This window comes from Dermacentor andersoni, chromosome 9 (genome assembly GCF_023375885.2).
Source record: "Dermacentor andersoni chromosome 9, qqDerAnde1_hic_scaffold, whole genome shotgun sequence".
Lineage (NCBI taxonomy): Eukaryota > Metazoa > Arthropoda > Arachnida > Ixodida > Ixodidae > Dermacentor > Dermacentor andersoni.
In genome coordinates, this window is record NC_092822.1 from 18837421 (window position 1) to 18855549 (window position 18129).

General features: G+C 49.1%; 1 protein-coding gene across 1 annotated transcript; it reads left to right on the top strand.

Annotated features, from left to right (window-relative positions):
* The first annotated feature begins 531 nt into the window (after positions 1–531).
* LOC126527482 (neprilysin-1-like) lies at positions 532–6624 on the top strand. The gene is made up of 4 exons (XM_050175313.3): positions 532–2428; positions 3520–3794; positions 4466–4623; positions 5281–6624. The coding sequence occupies exons 1-4, from the start codon at positions 630–632 to the stop codon at positions 5644–5646; spliced, it is 2598 nt and encodes an 865-aa protein (XP_050031270.1). The 5' UTR covers positions 532–629; the 3' UTR covers positions 5647–6624.
* The last annotated feature ends 11505 nt before the right edge of the window (positions 6625–18129 follow it).

Genomic DNA, 18129 nt, shown 5'->3' on the forward strand with positions numbered 1-18129 from the left:
AATTTTTGAGACGGCCGGTTTTATAGAGGCGGCCGACTATCGTAGTGCTCCCTGATGACAAGTAAAACTGGCTCCGAAACCAAAGCCCGCAACATAGCACATATACATTTTAGAAAGAGGAATTACTTGTCTTACACGTCATACTATAGGTCACTCTTCGTCACCTCAAGATCCTCCCGCAAATAGAAATAAAGATGAATCCTTGACAGAGCACCAACGGAGTCCCGGACTAGGGGTACCGACCTCATCAACCCTTTTTTCAAAGATGTCAATCAAGATTTTCATAATAATCTTGACAGAGCACTTCGTCTTTCTCTATTTCTTTTCTGCACTCTTCCGTGTTCCTTCTCATTATTATGGCTCAAGAGGTCGGGAGTGACGAGAAACGGTACGTAATAAAAAAAGAGAGAGAGAGAGAGAGAGAGAGAGAGAGAGATCAGCTAAGCGTATGGTCATCCAGTGTTCTTGGTCAGTTCCGTTTCAGCGAGCTGTTTGACATATATGGCGGCATCGACGACGAAGAAGAGAAAACACCGCGTCCGCAATGGGCGCTCGAAGCGGTATCGAGCCTTCTAGCCAAGACTCCCAGCGGTGGACGCCGGCCTGGCGTCCCTGAGGCATGTGTCACCATGCCAGACAGGCGACGCCGGTCCTCCCTAAGGCGCCACGCCGATAGGAGGCGTTCCCGGTCCGAGGAACGGCATTCGCCGCGCTCGGCCTCGGTGAGCTTCGATGACACGCCTTCGGACCGTCCGCGTCGCCCATCCAGAGAGTCAACGCATGGCGACAGCAGCTCCTCCGGCGAGTACGAGATCGTGGAGGTGTACAACGAGGACTCCTTGGGTGACGACGACAGGTGGGATGACAGCGACAAGGATAAAACAGCGTCCATGAGCGATGCCTACAATCAGAGCCAAGCTTACATGATCATAGCAGCCGTCATGGTGGCCAGCGCCTTCCTCGGGGTTCTCATGAAGTTCGCCTTCACCCCGAGCCACTCGGGACACTCTCACGGCCTCCGCAGGATCCCGGGTCGCGTGCTTGTCGAGGAGACCGACACGACGACGCTATTCGAAGTGACGCCGCCTATGGAAAAGATCAACATGAGCGCCATTAGAGACCTCGCGACAGTAGTGAAGAGTTCGACGACGGCCGAAGCGGCGCAGCCGGCACCGCGGAAGTCTGCTTTCACGTACGAATGCCGCACGGACGCCTGCCTATGGCAGAGCCGGTTGATCTACGACAAGATCAATCAGTCTATTGGCCCGTGCGAGGACTTCTACGCGTACGTGTGCTCCAACCGGTGGTACAACGGCGAGCTCGAAGTGCAGAGCAGGCCCTACGTAGTCAGCGGGCCGGGCCTGCTTATACTTGACATTGCGAAGTTCTTGCTGCAGCAAAAGGTGAGAGAGCAGCCCTCGACAAGCTTCATCACCCAGTCTTCCATGTTGCTGAAAACGTGCATTCAGGTGCGAAACTCGAGCTCTTCAAATAATGACTGGGAAGACATCAAGAAAGTGCTCGAGTCGTATTCCCTTACAAACTGGCCGTTCACGACTGATCCGCCGACAGTCAAGTTCCAAGACGTACTCAGGCTCGTCGACAAGAGGCTGAACTTGCTGGCCGTCGTGCACGTGACCCTACGGAAGCGCTTCGAGAACGAAGGCTACATGCTGCACCTGGATTCGCCAAAGCTCACCATGGTTCGTCACCAGCTGACGTTCCTCGACGAGGGATTTCAGGAGTACAAGAACTGCATAAAGCGCGCCTTTACGCTCCTCGGTAGCAAGGTCGAAACGGACCACATCGCCGACGACGTCCTCGAGTTTGAACGGAAGCTCGACGAGGCGTCCCTTCCACCCAAGCGATTCGTGTCCATACTGAATTCTACAGTGTCCATCGTGAACCTGAAGCGTGCGGGCAAGCTGGAGTGGGACGCCTACCTGACGTACCTACAGCCGGGATCCGACAAGGTCATCGTTCTCAATTCGGCTTTCATCAACAAGCTCTCCGGCATCCTGACGTCGACGGCCCTGTCCACACTGCTGAACTACATCGGCTTCCGAATCGTCGTTCTGCTGTCGCCACTACTGCCCAAGCAAGCGGAGTTTCTCGTACCGCTGAGTTACGACGACCACATCCACAAGTACAACGCCAGGCTGCAGGCGTGCATACATCTCGTGGAGCGGCTGTTTCCTTACGGGATTCGCAAGATCGCCAGGTCCGCAATGGGAAAGACGACGATGGAGCAGATCGCGTACGACCACAACCTCGACAAGCTGGTGAGCAGCGTCAAGGGAGTGGTGTCTCAGACCGTGGCCCGTGCCCCGTGGCTGACACAGGCCGAAGCAGACGTGGCAACGCAGAAGATCGAAAGCCTCGAAGTGGACTTCATTGGCGCAAAGGAACACATGGACGTCCTAATTGGGTACGCCTTGCTTGCTTGCTTGCTTGCTTGCTTGCTTGCTTGCTTGCTTGCTTGCTTGCTTGCTTGCTTGCTTGTTTAACGGGCCGGTCCCGAAACAAGAAAAGCAATGTTCAACTCTCACTACAAATGCAGCATTCGCCACTTCTTTTGAGCGAGTGCTGTTTGTACCGCACTCTGCTATGTGTCCGACGTTTATGCAGCAAGTGCACGCTATTTGAGTAAAGTGAGTGAACACGCTTCATCGGGGAGGGAGTACATGAGCTCTCGCAATTTTCTTTTTTTTTTTTTTGAATATTGGGTAGGTTTAGTCACTCCCGCATGATGGCTTAAAGCATGCTTTGACATCCGAAAAGTGTATTATAGCAAAACACATTTTAAATGTTGAATCTTGCTCGCTGTTTGTACAAACGAAGTTACTGAACTGTAACAAACATGTTATCCATTACGCCACTCAGAGGTGATCTTGAGTTACCTACTCTGTCGCGCCACGTAAGTGTGCCATAGTGTGAACCCATGTACGCCAATGTATCGTACGCCATGTACGCCATGTACGCCAATATATCGGGTCATGGAATGTTTGAGTACACCCCACCTTTAGGTCCAATGTGACCACCATGAGCTCTTTCGGCTATTATAGAGATCAATGTTCACATGGTGAGCGGTTGTCATGCTATGACGACATCGGATCCCTGCACACAATCGCTAAAGTGACACACAAGAGGCTCGTTTTATTTAAGCTTGCACATGAAAGTCAAACCGCATAAAGCGTTCATGAGCGAAGAAAAAAAGAGAGGGGAGGGATGGGAGGGGGAGAGCCGGTAAACCGAGGATTTGGAAAGCAACAAAGTCTTTGAAATTATGCAAAAAGGTGAGATAATTATGAAAAAAACTTCAGTGTCTTTATATCCTGAACTTTACACCTCCAGTTTCTCGGTCTGATGGCGGCGCCCAATGAACTAGTGAACAAAGTACCTCGATTTAGTTGTTCGTTTCGGTGATCGTCCTCGACACGTTCGCGGAAAGCCGCACCTACGGTCTCCGGACGCAAACAATCTCCTCTACATAACGAATTTGCGAAATGGTGCACGCAGGTATTACCAGAGCAAGGTCGACGCATCGTTCACCGCGCCGGTGCGCGACTACACGGCGCTGCTGAACGAGACCATGTCGCGCTACTGGCTCTCCAAGGACAACGCCGACTACGACGCGCGCTACCACGTGTCCAGCCTGAGGCCCGGGTACGAGTACAACGCGGGCAAGAACGTGCTGCACGTGCCGTTCGGCGTGGTCGCCCTGCAGCAGCGCGTGGCCCAGTCTGCGATCCCGGCCATCCTGTTGCCCTTCATCGTCCCCTACCTCGTGGAAGGCACGTCCGCCCACACTGGCGTTTAAAATTTAAAGAGGCACTGCCACGCACGCGCAACACTTAGTGCGTCCTGGTCGAGTGCTTTCTTTCTTTTTTTTTTCTAGACTTGATTTTCATAGCGTAGTCTGCTCAAGTACTTTTTCAAAGGTCGACTTGCATGGGGCAGCCTAGTGAAGTAATTTTCCTTCTTCTTCTTCTTCTTCTTCTTCTTCTTCTTCTTCTTCTTCTTGAGTCCTGGTCTTCTGCGCCTTGCCTTTACTACTTCAAGCATGAACCAACTAGCCCAAGCAAGAGTTTTATTTGAAGTAATTTTTCAAAGCTCGAGTTGCATTTACTTGGAAGAACGTCTGTTGCTCAATTAGGGAAGCGCGAGGCGCAACAATTCTCTTTTTATTCGTCTCCATTTTATTCATTTTCAATCGCTCACAGTCTGACGACCGCTTTCCTGTTTTGCAATGCATCCTTCATGTGGTTCATTTATTTATATATTTATTGGTTTTAACAGCGCTGCCAGAATATACAGCGGGGGGGGGGGGGGGGGGTATTAACAGAAACCAGAGTATCGGGGTGTACCAGTCAGCCTGGCACTGAACTAGTAACATGTGCCTTTAGTGTACACCTTTCGATGCCTCTCTCTCCTCTTGTCTACGGTTCGCACCGTGCGAGAACAGGCATGTACGAGGCGATCGACGTGCGTGGCTCGACCATCAACGTGCGCGGCATGCCCGAGACGTGGTGGAGCGGCGAGACTCTGGTGCGCTACCGGCAGCAGCAGAAGTGCTTCACCCAGAACTACCTGGACAGCATTCAGCGGTTCGGTACCTTCCAGGCGAGTGGCATGTCGATCAACTTGTTGATGACCCCACATCTTCAGAGCTATAGGGCGTTCCCTACTGCTTAAGTTTCACTCATGCCGTCCCCATACGCCGCACACAACCGCGCAGTCTTGTATCGGCAGGGCCTCCGACGTCAGCCCGAAGCCCTGTCCCATCTCGGCGTGCATATACCGAGGCCGATATGTCCTCACGTTCGACCTTGGTACAGCCTCCCGCATTTCACCACTCGTATGAAAGGCGCTGCTCAAGTCATCTTCATCATGAGATTCTTCCTTTCTTTCCCTTACGGACAGCACTGTTAAGCGACTTCTAGAGAAATCCTTTGAACGGTCATTGTGATTATCACTATACGCACGACTGGACACGAAAACGGACGGGGAACTTCCGGAAAGTCAACGAAGAAACGGGTATTTTGAGCGGAGTCGTATATACCTCCCTGCTGCCTGCGCAGGAGTGGTATTTGTGTGAAAAAAATTATCGCGTCAGCGTTGGCGAGCGACAAAACGGGCACATGTTTCTCCATGTGTAGAATACGTTGTATATATAGGAGCTTCAAAATCAAGTACCCTTAGTGATTTTTCGCGATGGCGCTCCATTATAAAATTTGATAACACCGTTTTGACTTCGTTCTTCGTCTCGTCTGCGCGCAGGAGTCCCCGATGGCGCCCTTCCTACGCAGCTTCATGGCCGAGATCGCGGCAATTCAACCCTCGTTCGAGGCGTACGTGCGCGCCCTGGTGGCGCCGCACTCGATGCAGCGAAACTTCCGCATCCCGGGCTTGCCCGACCTGACGCCCGAGATGCTCTTCTTCGTTAACTACGCCGCCGCCCACTGCGACCCGGTCAGCAGTCAGGGGCTGACGGCCCTCGACAAGCGCAGGCTCCGGTACCGCGTCGCACTGCCGTCTGCTCTGCGGGTGAACATCGCCCTGCGCCACTTCGACAACTTCGCCGAAACTTTCTCCTGCAACAGAGGAACCAACATGAATCCCGGCGCCAAGTGCAGGTTGTGGTAACTCGGTGGACACTTACCACCTCCCATCATCGTTCGAGACGTTCCGACAAGACATGCCGAGGTGTCCTAGAAGATGCGCGGGCTTCTACGCATCACCTCCACTTCGCCGCGTTGAGCCAGCTGAAAAGTGGACTGTGTCATCAACGCTGTGACGGAGTGAGACATCGAAACCTTCACTGCGCGGTCTCAGCACGATGAAACGCCTGTGCTGTACCGAAGTCCATAATGGTGCTTTCGACATTTGCGTGTATACAGTGAGGCCTTGCTCGCCAAAGTAGCATGGACACGTTTCTTCACCAAAGTACATGCACATTTTTCCCAACTTCCACAGATTTTTCACAATTCCAGCAGTTTCTGTCATGTCATCGCGAAACGAAACTTCATTTAGAACAACATGAGAAACGAATGCTCGAAGTCACCGCAGAGTTTTGTGCGTTCTTTAACGTCGCTGATTATGGCTGCCGCGCTATGAAAGCTTGCGAAGCAATATCGTACACGGCAGTCTTAAAATTGGTTGAGCAAGCGCGCAGAGAGCGGTTTGCTACACGCGTAGCGGGCTTGAGAAAGAGCAAGCTGGCGCAGGACTCGCACTTCCGTAGGCAGGCATAAAGTCTCGCTGTCAATGCACGGGGCTTTTCAAGACTTGTTGGTCACTGAACTGTTGTAGTGTAGGCGCTGTATGCCGCGGTGAGGTTTGCGTTATTAAATGGCACCATTGCAGCCTCTTACAGAACACAACAAACTTGACCCTCTTCATAGTGGCAGCGGTATGTTTAGCGCTCCAGCGCTCATAAGTGTAAAAGCCAACTGAAACAGAGATGGTCCCTTTACGTCAACGCCAGAGAATAGATTATTTAGGTTCGCACTGCTCACTATAAAAATGACCATGACATTCCAAAGATAACACACGTTGTGGCTAGTGTGCCAAAAAAACTGCATTTTCAAGGAGTTCTGAAAGAGAGAGAGAGAGAGAGAAAACATTTATTCGGGCCATCGAGGTGGTTACTCTTGGGGTCGAGTGGGTGGTGTCCTCATTCCAGGACTCCACTGGCCATGGCTGCTCGACGTACTTGCTGGACGAGAGCTTCTTGTCCCGCCAGGGTATCGCCGGTCAGCTGTACCTCCCACCGCTCAAATGACGTGCTAGGAGTCTAAGTGTTGAGGTTTGCCCCCCCCCCCCCCCCCACAACCACGAGACGTGAAAGAGTGTAGGGCGTGTGTCGCCGCACCAGGGGCAGATGCAGCGATATGTATTATGTAGGAGTTCTGAGAAACCGCGATGAAGTTGAAGGAATGGGCTAAGAGGAACAGCTTGTGCAATTTTGCATACAGGGATACAGCACTGCTTTTTTGCAGCGCCAACGCTTTACTGGGCTGGAGGTCACGTGTTCGATCCCGACCGCTGCGGCCGCATACTGACGGGGGCGTAATGCGAAAACGCACACGTTGCACACGTTAAAGAAAGCCAGGCGGTCAAAATTAATCCGGTGTCCCTCACTACGGCGTGCCGCATAATCATGTCGTAGTTTTGGCAAGCAGAACCACACAATATAATTTTAATTTTTAACTGTTAACACGCTGACGTTATGGGATTCCCAAATGAACGTTTCAAGCTTCCCGCCATCACGCGGAATGAAAGGTTTCTGTAGTATTCCATAGATGGCGCCAAAACAACACAGATCGCTTCGCTACTGTTTTGATCTCTCTGTTCTAGCTTCGCTTTCCTAGGCGTTGATTTCTTCTTCTTTTTTTTTCTTCTATACTATTCGTTTGGGCAACACCTGCATCTACAAAAAGCACTTTTGCTCACCATACCTATTATAATTGCAGGTTCTTTCTCTGTGATTTGCGTTCGCATGTTTGTTGAGAGCGCACTGGCTCCGATGATTCAGCAAACATCCCTGCGGGCCCAAAATTTAATTACTTCACTGAATTAATTTTATACGGCCTCCGTCGCACGGAATGGGGGTGTTTATTGGAAAAACAGACAAAAAAAATTCACCAGTGTCGACTCACGCGACATAGTGACGACAAAATACGTTAAGCCGGATTTTATGGTGAATAAAGACATTTAAAATATATATATATAACATGGATTGCTACAAGTTCATTGCTTGTCCTTGTTCGGCCAGTGCTTCGTTATGGTCCAATTTTCGAACAAATTCCTCTAACCGTCCAATGCAACCAGCAGATATATCAAGTGTGTGGCGCAATAGACAGCAAAGGTTCACATTATCACATGTGGCATTGCTGCTGGTTTCAATCATCATCATCATCATCATCATCATCATCATCGTAATGCTTATTTCCTGCGTCTTCGTGATGAGAATCAGAAGGTTGGAGAATCAGAACGAGGAGCGAAAGGTGTTTACCATAGTTGTCGTGGACAATGAGGGCAGTGTCGTTAACGCTGCTACCGTTCGGACTGATAGGCCAGAGGTCGCGGAGCAAGCGGCTATTGCGCTGGCCCTGGTTGACAGGCGCAGGCCTTTTGTATATAGCGATTCAAAGTCGGCTGTCAGGGCCTTTGAGAAGGGCTCGGTGGCTAAGGTTGCTTTTAAAATTATGCAGACATGTGAGATCTCTTAACACTACTTATGTTGGTTCCCTGCTCACCTTGGGATGATCGAGGGAACCCCTCCGAATCTCAATGAGTCCGCTCATGAGGCAGCGCGAGATCTTACCCTCCGCTCTGCCCCGCGCAACGGCGTGGCGGTACTCCCCGAGAACAGACTCCCCTTCCACATACAATGAAATCACGACGTATTACCTTCTTAATCGCAGGGTTTACAGTTTGCCGCATCCTAAACTAAACAGGGCTCAGGCACTTACATTACGCTTACTACAGACTGCTACTTATCCTTGCCCACGGAGACTGAACATGTTTTATCCGGATGCGTATACAGAGCCTTATTGCCAAGATTGTGGTGCTTTAGCCACGCTCGAACACATGCTCTGGTCTTGCGAAAGAATTGAAGACTCGGCGATCAAGGATGCGTCCAGGTGAGAGGCTGCACTTCGCAGCCCGGACCTGGATTAACGATTCTGGGCTGTCCAGCAGGCTCACGACGTGGCCGTGAGGCTTGGCCTTCCGGTCCCGACTTGGGAGCGGCCCGCTTAGTGGTTAATTATCACTACTTGCAGGACCACATAAAGTTTTCCTTCCCTCCTTTCTTCGGAACTCAACCTATGCTTGCAAATTTCATACTCTCGCTGCACCATGTAATCTTCTGCGACCTCTCTTTTCCTTCCAGTTTCTTCTCTCCCCTTATCCCTCCCCCGGTCTAGGTATCAAAGCCGTATACTTCGCTTTCGATTAAATGCGAGGCAGATGAGGAAAGCGTTACCGGAGTCCCTGCGCGCCACGGGAATTGACTAACTGCTCTTGTAGGACTGTTGTGTGCACTGTAATGTACATATGTATCCACTCCTTCCCTTCTCCTCCTCCCCATTCGTCAGTACACTTTTGTTCCTCGTGCCTGTTAACCAGACCGGCCTAAACACAGAATCTCTAAATTATGTTCTGACTATCCTCCCTGCTATTCACATCTTATTTACGAGTCAGAAAATTTCTATCTGTGGATACGTCTCGTATCTACCCTTCTCAATCTTGGCAAACCTCGATTGAGTACCCGTTAACTTAGCGCCCATTTTGTTATTATAAAGGACCACAGGTTATCTGTTGGACGCACTGCATGGCCTGCCCACCACCACTGCCCGCATTTGAAGTCTAATCCATATTATATACAGTCGAATGCCTCTACAACGAAATCAAGTGTATATCGAAGGAATAACTCTGTCCCGGTTCTATAGTGAGGTGAACACTGCCCAACATTTACAACGAAGTGGCCTGTACAACAATTATTTCGGAGGCCCCAAACACTTCGTTATAAAGGCTAGACTGTGCTTCTTTCTTGTATTGTAGCGCAAAACGAGATACACGCAGACTAGAAGAAGACAGGACGAGACAAGACGAGCCAGGACGAACTTGTAGCGCTCGTCCTGTCTTCTTATAGTCTGTGTGTGTCACTTCGCGCTACAATCCAAGAATATGTTACCGTACCAACTCGCCCAACTTTCTATCCTTGTCCTTCTTTCGCAAAGTCGCAGACGTGCTCAACGTGCTCAAGCAGCGATTCCAAAGCTTTCAGATTCATACCGCGATTTCAAACCGCTCTGCGTCGACGTCCAGGTTATAGAGCTGCGCCTTTAATTGTCCCATTCGAGCGATCTTAATGCGCGACTATAGCGTGCGAACTGGACGACCGGGCAGTGCCGACGCATTGCAACTGCTTTGGACACGCTCCAAACAAATCGTCAGGTGCCTCCTTCTCGCCCCGTTTTTCTACTCTCCCTTTCACTCTCCTCGGCAATCGTGCATACCGAGACAGACGACTGCTCCGAAATCGTGATACTCATGTCACGAACGCTGACATATCGCGAGGACCGCAACTTTTTTTCGTCTGCCTTCTGCGTTCATCTGCTTAAGTCGCTGATATCACGCGCGGGGCCAATAATGAGCAACCCCGCAGGAAGCGTCGTCATCCATTTGGCATCGTTCTTCGCGTGCTGTCGGCCATCAGCGCCGCCTGCTTGACATCTGGGAATAAAATTAGCCTTTACCCGCGGCGGGGTTCACCGCCGAGGCATGCCGGCCGCGCCTTCTGTTTGCTGCGTTACTCTGTAGACACGTGATCTGCCAACGCTCCGTCTTTCTCTCGTCTTTGGCGACAGCTGCAGAGGTGAAAACTCGGATGCTGCCGCGGTGGTTCGTCAGCAGACGACAAATAACTGCCTTAAGTGCGTCCTCTGAAGAGCTGTTTTTCGTTTTAGTAGCATCATACACCAGGCGCAGACAGAAAAAAAAATTATAGCAAGAACGTGATAGAACTTTAATCAGCAAAAATCTAGGTGTGAGCATGACTGGTAAGAAAGCACCGTGAGAGAGAAACGACAAAGGAAGGTTAGTTAGACTCACCTCACTCGAATGCACTGTACTGGTGGCGGGGAGAGAGAGAGAGAGAGAAAGCAAGGACATGAAAGGCAGGGAGGTCAACCAGAAGAGCATCCGGTTTGCTACCCTACACTGGAGGTGGGGGAAAGGGGAATAGATAGAAGAAAGAAGGGTAGAGAGTGAGCACTGAGTGCGTGGGGAAATGTGAATAAAGATCAGCAGAAGAAGAGGGCACGATTTAATGCGCGCACACAATCTTTACAGTTCGTCTCGCCGTCACAAACCGTCACATATAGACCGACAGACTTCACGACACACGGTAGAGGCATTGTGGCTTTTTGCGTATCTCTGATGCTCGATACTACATTTTCCCAAATGGTCGCTCTCTGTAAAACGTCTATCATCGAAGCACTCAGAACTTTGCGAAGGGCATGCGTTCGACCATCGAACGAAGGACAGTCTTATAAAGTACGATCAATTTCTTTTTAATTTTATTTATTTTACGTGCAAGTACTTTACAGGGGCTTCGTGGGGCATTTTGCAAGGGGAGCAGTACAGCAATTACATAAATATCAAAATACATTAACACGTTAAGAAAGTTGAACTTCGATTAGTGCAGAAAGATGCGAATGAACCAAATAACTTAACAAGATATGCTATAAAAGCAAAGGAGTAACAATAGCTTTCAAAATTGAACAAATAAAAGGGAAAACTCAACAACGAACAAAAATAAGTTATATCTCAACGGCACCAGTGACACAGAGGACGAAAAACAACTGACAAAAGTTCTTCTCACGTAAAAAATAAAAAATAAAGAAAGGCGGACATACCAGCAGCAGTACTGTACGAAAGGGCAATGGGCAAAGTGGCAAATGCAGAACATAAGATTTTGGAGCATATCCATTTTTTGAGATAATCGCAAAAGTTTGCGTGATCTCGGTCTGATACAAGGTTATCCGGAAGAGTATTCCACAAACGGATAGCGCGTGGAAGAGCGAACAGGTTAAACGCGTCAGTATCACCGTACACGTGCGATAAGATAAAGCTGTTATGCAGTCTGCGCCAAGTTCAATGAGCGAGATTAGGCGTATACAGAGGGTGTCGTACTGGTGTGAATTAATTTGGGAAATTGTGATAAAAAGAGCAATGTCAATACGAGTAATCAATGGTTCAAATGAAAGGTCTTCACACGGATAAGCGGTGGAGTCAGCGCAGTCCATTATCAGAGCTAGGAAACAATATCGGGGAAAGCAACGGCTTCCTGCAGGCAACATAAAAGGTTGCTTCCTGTAGGGATGGTCCATTCGTAATCGTAGTTTGATCCATTAGTAGATAGCATGCAGAGAGGGATTAGCCATATCAGTGCTGAAATGGTGCATGGGTGATATGTATTGAATATAGAAAGATGGCGATGCCCGAAAGTACTATATGAAAATGCATAATACAGGAACCATTGCCTATTCACCACGGCTGAAAGCTCTGTTCTGATCCGGCCTGTGCAATCGGCATCAACTGCTGAAGACGAAGTCAATAATTGTAAATTTCCACGTGCTCCGACGTACAAATAGCAGGGTTACATTCTCAAAATAAATATATAGAGAAAAAGATGCAGACCTCTCCACACTTTCTGCTAGTCTTTTTTTATTCTCTATTCTTCATCATGCCGAATCAGCGATACGCCATTCACGAGTATTGGCAAGTCTTGAAACGAATTTTGACTCTTCAAGTAGACGCTGCGTGAGGCCATCAGCGGTGCTCTCTCGCCAGATTGATCGTCGAGAAGTAGGTGAGGCCGAAGTATAGTTACTGTTCTTATTCACCGAAAAAAAATATGTTTAAGCGCCCAGGCCGCAATGACGAATGTTCACTTGCGTGATACTTAACCACCACCGGTGTTCCCTATTAGTGCTAATCGGTAGGAACCCAATAACAAAATTTCATGCCGATGAATGGCCTCGTATAGCAAGCTATGTGGACCCAGAATTCAGGGCGGATATGTCACGTTTCAAAGAAGAAAGCGAACCCGCCCCTCCCCTTCCCCTTCTCCTCCCCCACCCACTTGTTCACAAACAGTGCATCACGTCTGAACAGCACACTTTGAACCTGCATGCCCGAGCCACGGCCTTGAAAAATAGGAACACGTGCCCGAGGCTCCCTTTAAGCACGCCCAGACCTGCTGCCGTCAATCGCGCGCTCCGCTTCCAGACACTCTGTAAAAAGTGCGGGCACCGCGTCCTTTCCTTTCTTTCTTTCTTTCTTTCTTTCTTTTTTTCGGAACCGGAGGCGAAAGTGTATGCTCGACAGCCCAGTTACCCAGACTGCGACGCAGGCGGCGCGCAAGAACTCGCCAACGAAGACCCCGGGCTGTTGCTGGCAGGCCAGCAGGAGGAATCTCGCCTCCGCAACCCCTCCCGCCCTCTCCTGCATCCGTCGCCCCATCCGTGTAATTACTATCCCAATAAATTTTTCGCCGATCGTTACCGGAAAAGAAAGAAACAGGCAGGTACTAGTGGGCTGCTCGTCAGGGGAGGGCGTTGTGTACGTTTGGCGAGGAGGAAGAGGGGGGCTAGGGGGCCTGAGCGCTTTCCCGGCCGACAGGGCGAGGTGGAAACAGTGGCGGAGCGAGCGGCCTACAACAGCTCTGCGAGGAGCAGCAGCCAAGACGTCGACCAGTTTGCGGGCGCAGCAGCAGCCGTCGAGTGTCGGAGTGCGCCCGCTCCAAGGTCGGCAGCGCTGGGGGGCAGGGGGAGGGCATGCCCGGGCTATACCGTGTTTTACGCCCTGCAGTGGGGTCAACTCGACAGGCAGAAAGCCCCCCCGCCCTTTTTTTTTTTTTTTTTTTTTTTGCAGCACGGAATACAATGACGCGGACACATATGGACGAGAGCCGAGTGTTCTCGACACCTCCGTGTCAACAACGAACAGCAAAACAGGAATTCTGCCCAGAATCAGATTTCGCTCGCCCGCAGCTGTTAAACTTCCACCATTTAATTATTGCTGTATAGCGCGGGGAACAACCACACTCACGAACTGAAACACGCGGCATAAGTTACAAAACTAAAACTGCATAAAAGAACATTGTCTTTCTTTCTGTTATGAAGGAATGTATCTTTGTTTGCAGAACGCATTATATACCAAGAGATAAAGAGAGAGATAAACGGGGTGCGAAAGGCGAGGACGTCAACCGGAAGACAATGCCATTCAGTTTGCTTCCCTGCACTGAGGAATGGCATAGGAAGGATGACAGATTTAAATAAAAAAAAAAAAAGGAATGCACAAGCTGAGAAAAATTGAACACACACACTCATAAAACAACACGGGATTGTCAGAGTCGCTCAACTATGTCGCTTGACCGGAGGAACATTATTTTTAGCGCCTTCGTCGCCTTCTAGCTTGAAAACCGTGTAAACCGGCACTCCGATATCGTCCGCTCGGAAAGCGGCAGATCTTCGAGGCGTGCCAGGTTGCTGGCCCGACAGACTGTCTCTGGAAGCGGCAGCGAGGACAATGACAGAGGACTTGTTCGATTATTTTCTCACTGTCGCATTCGTCGCAGACACGCCACTGTCAGCCATTACGATGCGGCGAGCAAATGTATTTGGGAAAGATACTCCAAATCACAGTCGGCAGAGAACAGTTGTCTCGGGTCGGGGTAGTCCAGATGGAATGCCAAGTCGGAGGGATGCGTCCAGGCGGTGCAGACGGGTATGCCGGAAACCTGGCGTATTCAACATGGATAATGTTAGATCAAGCGCGAGCATGCGAAACTTTGTTGCTGCGTGCGTTCTTGACAACGAGATGAGTTCTTGCATGCCACATCATCGTGAGCAATGCTAGCAGCTTCATCGACATGTTCGTTGCCCATGATGCCGCAGTAGGCTGGAAGCCACTGAAAAGCAACATCCCGTCCTGTCTCTGCTAGTTAGCTATATGCCCAGATTTTGTAAAATAATTGCATACTGTCACTGTCTCCAACGTAAACGTGTTTCGAAGCTCCTTAATCGTGGATACTTCTTTTTCTAGCCTTCGCCTTCCTCCCAAATTTGTGGGATAAATAAAATTGAATTGGTTTAGCTCATATTAAGCTAATCCTGCTAGACGGGCAAAAAAACAAAAGAAAAATGTGACGGCCTAGTGTTCTTGTTTGTTCAGCAAGAAAATTATTACTCCAGAAACAACAAACGCAACAAAGTCATTTTAACGTGTGAAACAGAGCAAACACGGACAAAAGCGCTGGTGGCGCGGTGTTTCACGGTGCTTCACACGTTAAAATTATCCCTAACGAACTGGTACATCCCGCTATCTTACCGGTCAGTCACTCCGGCATCTTGCCTCAGCTAGCAGTCAAACAATGTTCGTAATCCTATGCACAGCATGGTACAGTTTTAGACGAAGCATGAAAATTATTATTTCCGGTCCGATTAGAGTTCTGTTCTGGAACCAAAGGCTCACCCACGATTTTCGAAAATTGCAGGCTTACCTCAGCATCACAGACTCCATATACTCGCGTGTAGCGTCGGGCAAAATGAGTAGAAACGGCCGCGGCAAATTATTATCAGACCAGATCATGGGTTTAAGGTCCCGTAGCAGGATTGGCTACGATGGAGGAACGTAACGTTTGGGCTGGCAGAAGTCTTGGTATGTCAAAACCGCATGTTTATCGATATCACGAATATGATGAGTGCAGCAGAAACGTGATGTCATGGTAAGGAAAGACAAGTGTACAAAACAGGAACATCAGATGGACGGGAAGGACAACACAAATGGCATTTGTGTGTGGTCCATGTTCTCCTTGTATCCGTGTTTTGCACGCCTTTCAATCATTATCGTAAATACCCACCAACTTGGTCACATTTCTATTATTCTAAGGATGACGCCAGCGAGCGCTTATTGCTACAGTGAAGGACTGCCGTGGACGTTACATCACATGGTAACTGTATCCTAGTCCATCATTACCACTTATCATAGCGCACGGTTGGAATTATGAGTGACTGCAATGTCACACTGGAAACACTAGGACAATCTTCACAGACTCAAAAGCAGTATTGCAATGTCTCCGCACGAAAAGCACTAAATCAAGCAATTACATTTCGGTCCTGGAGATAGCGCACCTACACCACTTGGCATCTAACGTTGGACATGTGATAGCATTTCAGTGGCTTCCAGGACATTGCGGTATAATAGGTAATGTAAACACGGATAAGGCAGCTCGCAAAGGACGTGATCACATAAAATTTATCAAACAGCTTTTTTTTTTCTCGCTAAAAGTGACGCTTCAACTCTGGTGAAGCGATACGTACTCAATGAACGGCGTAAGAAATGGGCTTCACCTTCAGTCAATTACAAGTTTTTGTTCAACATCGACTCAGAACTCCAATCAGGGCAACCACAATGTCTACCACGGCGATTGGAGACCTTCTATCGCCGGCTTCGACTGAGCGCTGCATATACGAACAAACTTCTTTTTCGCAATGGCCAGACCACAAATCCATATTGTGACAACTGTGGTACGGTGGATCTCTAGAGCACATCTTGCTCGAGTGCTCCGCTTACAGAGACGAGCGACATCGATATAAAATGAACGTGGAAAAGTTCGACCAAGGCCCCTTGACATTGACACGGATGCTGGGTCCCTGGCCTTGCCCATGAAAACAGGGCAAAGCCCTGGACTTATTGTTTTTATATACTGAGTCACTTGATTTGCTGTCTAAACTATGACTCGTGAACGTCGTCTCATCAAGACTCATTTTATTTTATTTTGCATCTACCATGTACCTTCGCGTATCAGAAACCTACCCTACTGCTGATAGGACCACACGACCTGATTTTTTTCCTTCCTTTCTCTTCTGCCCACCTTCCTCTAGGGCCTTTCTTCTCTTTGGTCCCATTCCCTGCAGAGTAGCATGTAGGCGAAAATACGCTGGCTAAACACATTGCATTTTCAATAAAGAGCCTGCTCTCTCCCTCGATAGGAAATCCCACGATACGCGGGCGACGCCGGGTAGAATAAACTAGGTCCATAATCAAGATTTGCTTTTCTCATGGCAGAGTATCCACTTTCGCGGACAGGTCCCAAACAGGCTCCCTAAACACTTCGTGCGCCTTCAAATCACCTGCGCACACACCGTTGAGCGTGTGTGGGCACCAGCCATGCATGGTACGTGGCTTCGTGGCTGTGGCGGAGCGCTGCTATAAACACGAGGTCACGGGATCGAATCCCGCGACGGCCGCGTTTCGTTTGGGGCGACTTGCAAAAGCTCTCGTGCACGTTAAACAATCACAGGTGGTCGAAATTAATCCGGAGTCTCGCCTCCACCCCCACCCCCTACGGCGTGCCTCATAAAATGATCGCGGTATCGAGGTTTCTCAAGTAATATCTTAGTAAACGTTTAATGTTACAGCTCATGGCTTGGAATGAATGCTACGAACGCTTACTTTCGCAGTTATTAGAGAGAGAAAGAGAGAGAGAGATCAAGGAGAGGCATGGGAGGGCGGTCATTATTACAATGCCCAATAAACCAACGTGCCACCCTTGTGGGATTTGCTGAAACCATCGAAATCCTCCTGAGAAGCTGCCCTCAGTACTACTTCTGGAGCATTGGTTTACAGGCTGCACTAAACTGGCTATAGACTACAGAACATTTACTGCGACGAAAATTCTTTTAACGGGACGTAGCCACACACTACATCGCTGGCGCAGAATGATCACTGGCCTCAGTGATCGATTCAGTCTTGTGCACCGACCTGCTGCACGCAGTGCTCAATCTCTCCCTGTTCTATTCACCATTTCCCTCCTCTGCCTTACCTAATTAGGCCAAAGTGTCACCTCTAATAAATTGTTAACCCTCTCGGTCCCCTTTGGCCTGAGTGATGGGTAGCAAACAGGATACTTATCTGGTTGATCTCTCTACCTTTCCTCTCCTTGATTTAGTTTCTCTTCCTTTTAGTTTAGTTTTAGTTTAGTTTAGTTTAGATTTAGTTTAGCACATCAGTTGTTTTCTTTAATGAGTACTGCTGTGTTTTACAAGACATAGCACGGGCAGGTTGATAGTGACCAAGTAGGTCATCATCATCACCATAATCAACATCAACATCATCATCTCATCTTTATGTGCACTGCACGACGAAGGTCTCTCCCAGCGTTCTGCAATCACCCCTGTCTTACGCTAGCTGATTCGAATCTGCGCCAGCAAATTTTCTAATTTTAATGCCCCACCTCATTTCTTGCCCTTCTCGACGGCGCTTCCCTTCCCTTACCACCCATTCTGCAACTCTGATGGTCCACCGGTTATCTACCCATCGTCATACATAACCTGCCAGCTCCGTTTTCTTTTTCTTTATGTCAATTAGAATATCGCCTATCCGCGTTTGCTGTCTGATCCACACTGGTCTCTTCCTGTCTCGTAACTTTACGCATAACATTCTTCGTACAGTCGATCTTTGCGCGGTCCTTAACTTGTTCTCCAGCTTCTTTGTGAACCTCCAAGTTTCGGCCTCATATCTTGGCATTGGCATAATGCAAAGACTTTA

What these genes read in the sequence shown, in the direction of transcription:
- LOC126527482 (XM_050175313.3), top strand. Translation starts at nt 630, where the DNA reads ATGCCAGACAGGCGACGCCGGTCCTCCCTAAGGCGCCACGCCGATAGG. An exon ending in CACATGGACGTCCTAATTGG is followed by an intron (nt 2,429 to 3,519) that starts GTACGCCTTGCT and finishes TGGTGCACGCAG; the next exon opens with GTATTACCAGAGCAAGGTCG. An exon ending in AGCGGTTCGGTACCTTCCAG is followed by an intron (nt 4,624 to 5,280) that starts GCGAGTGGCATG and finishes GTCTGCGCGCAG; the next exon opens with GAGTCCCCGATGGCGCCCTT.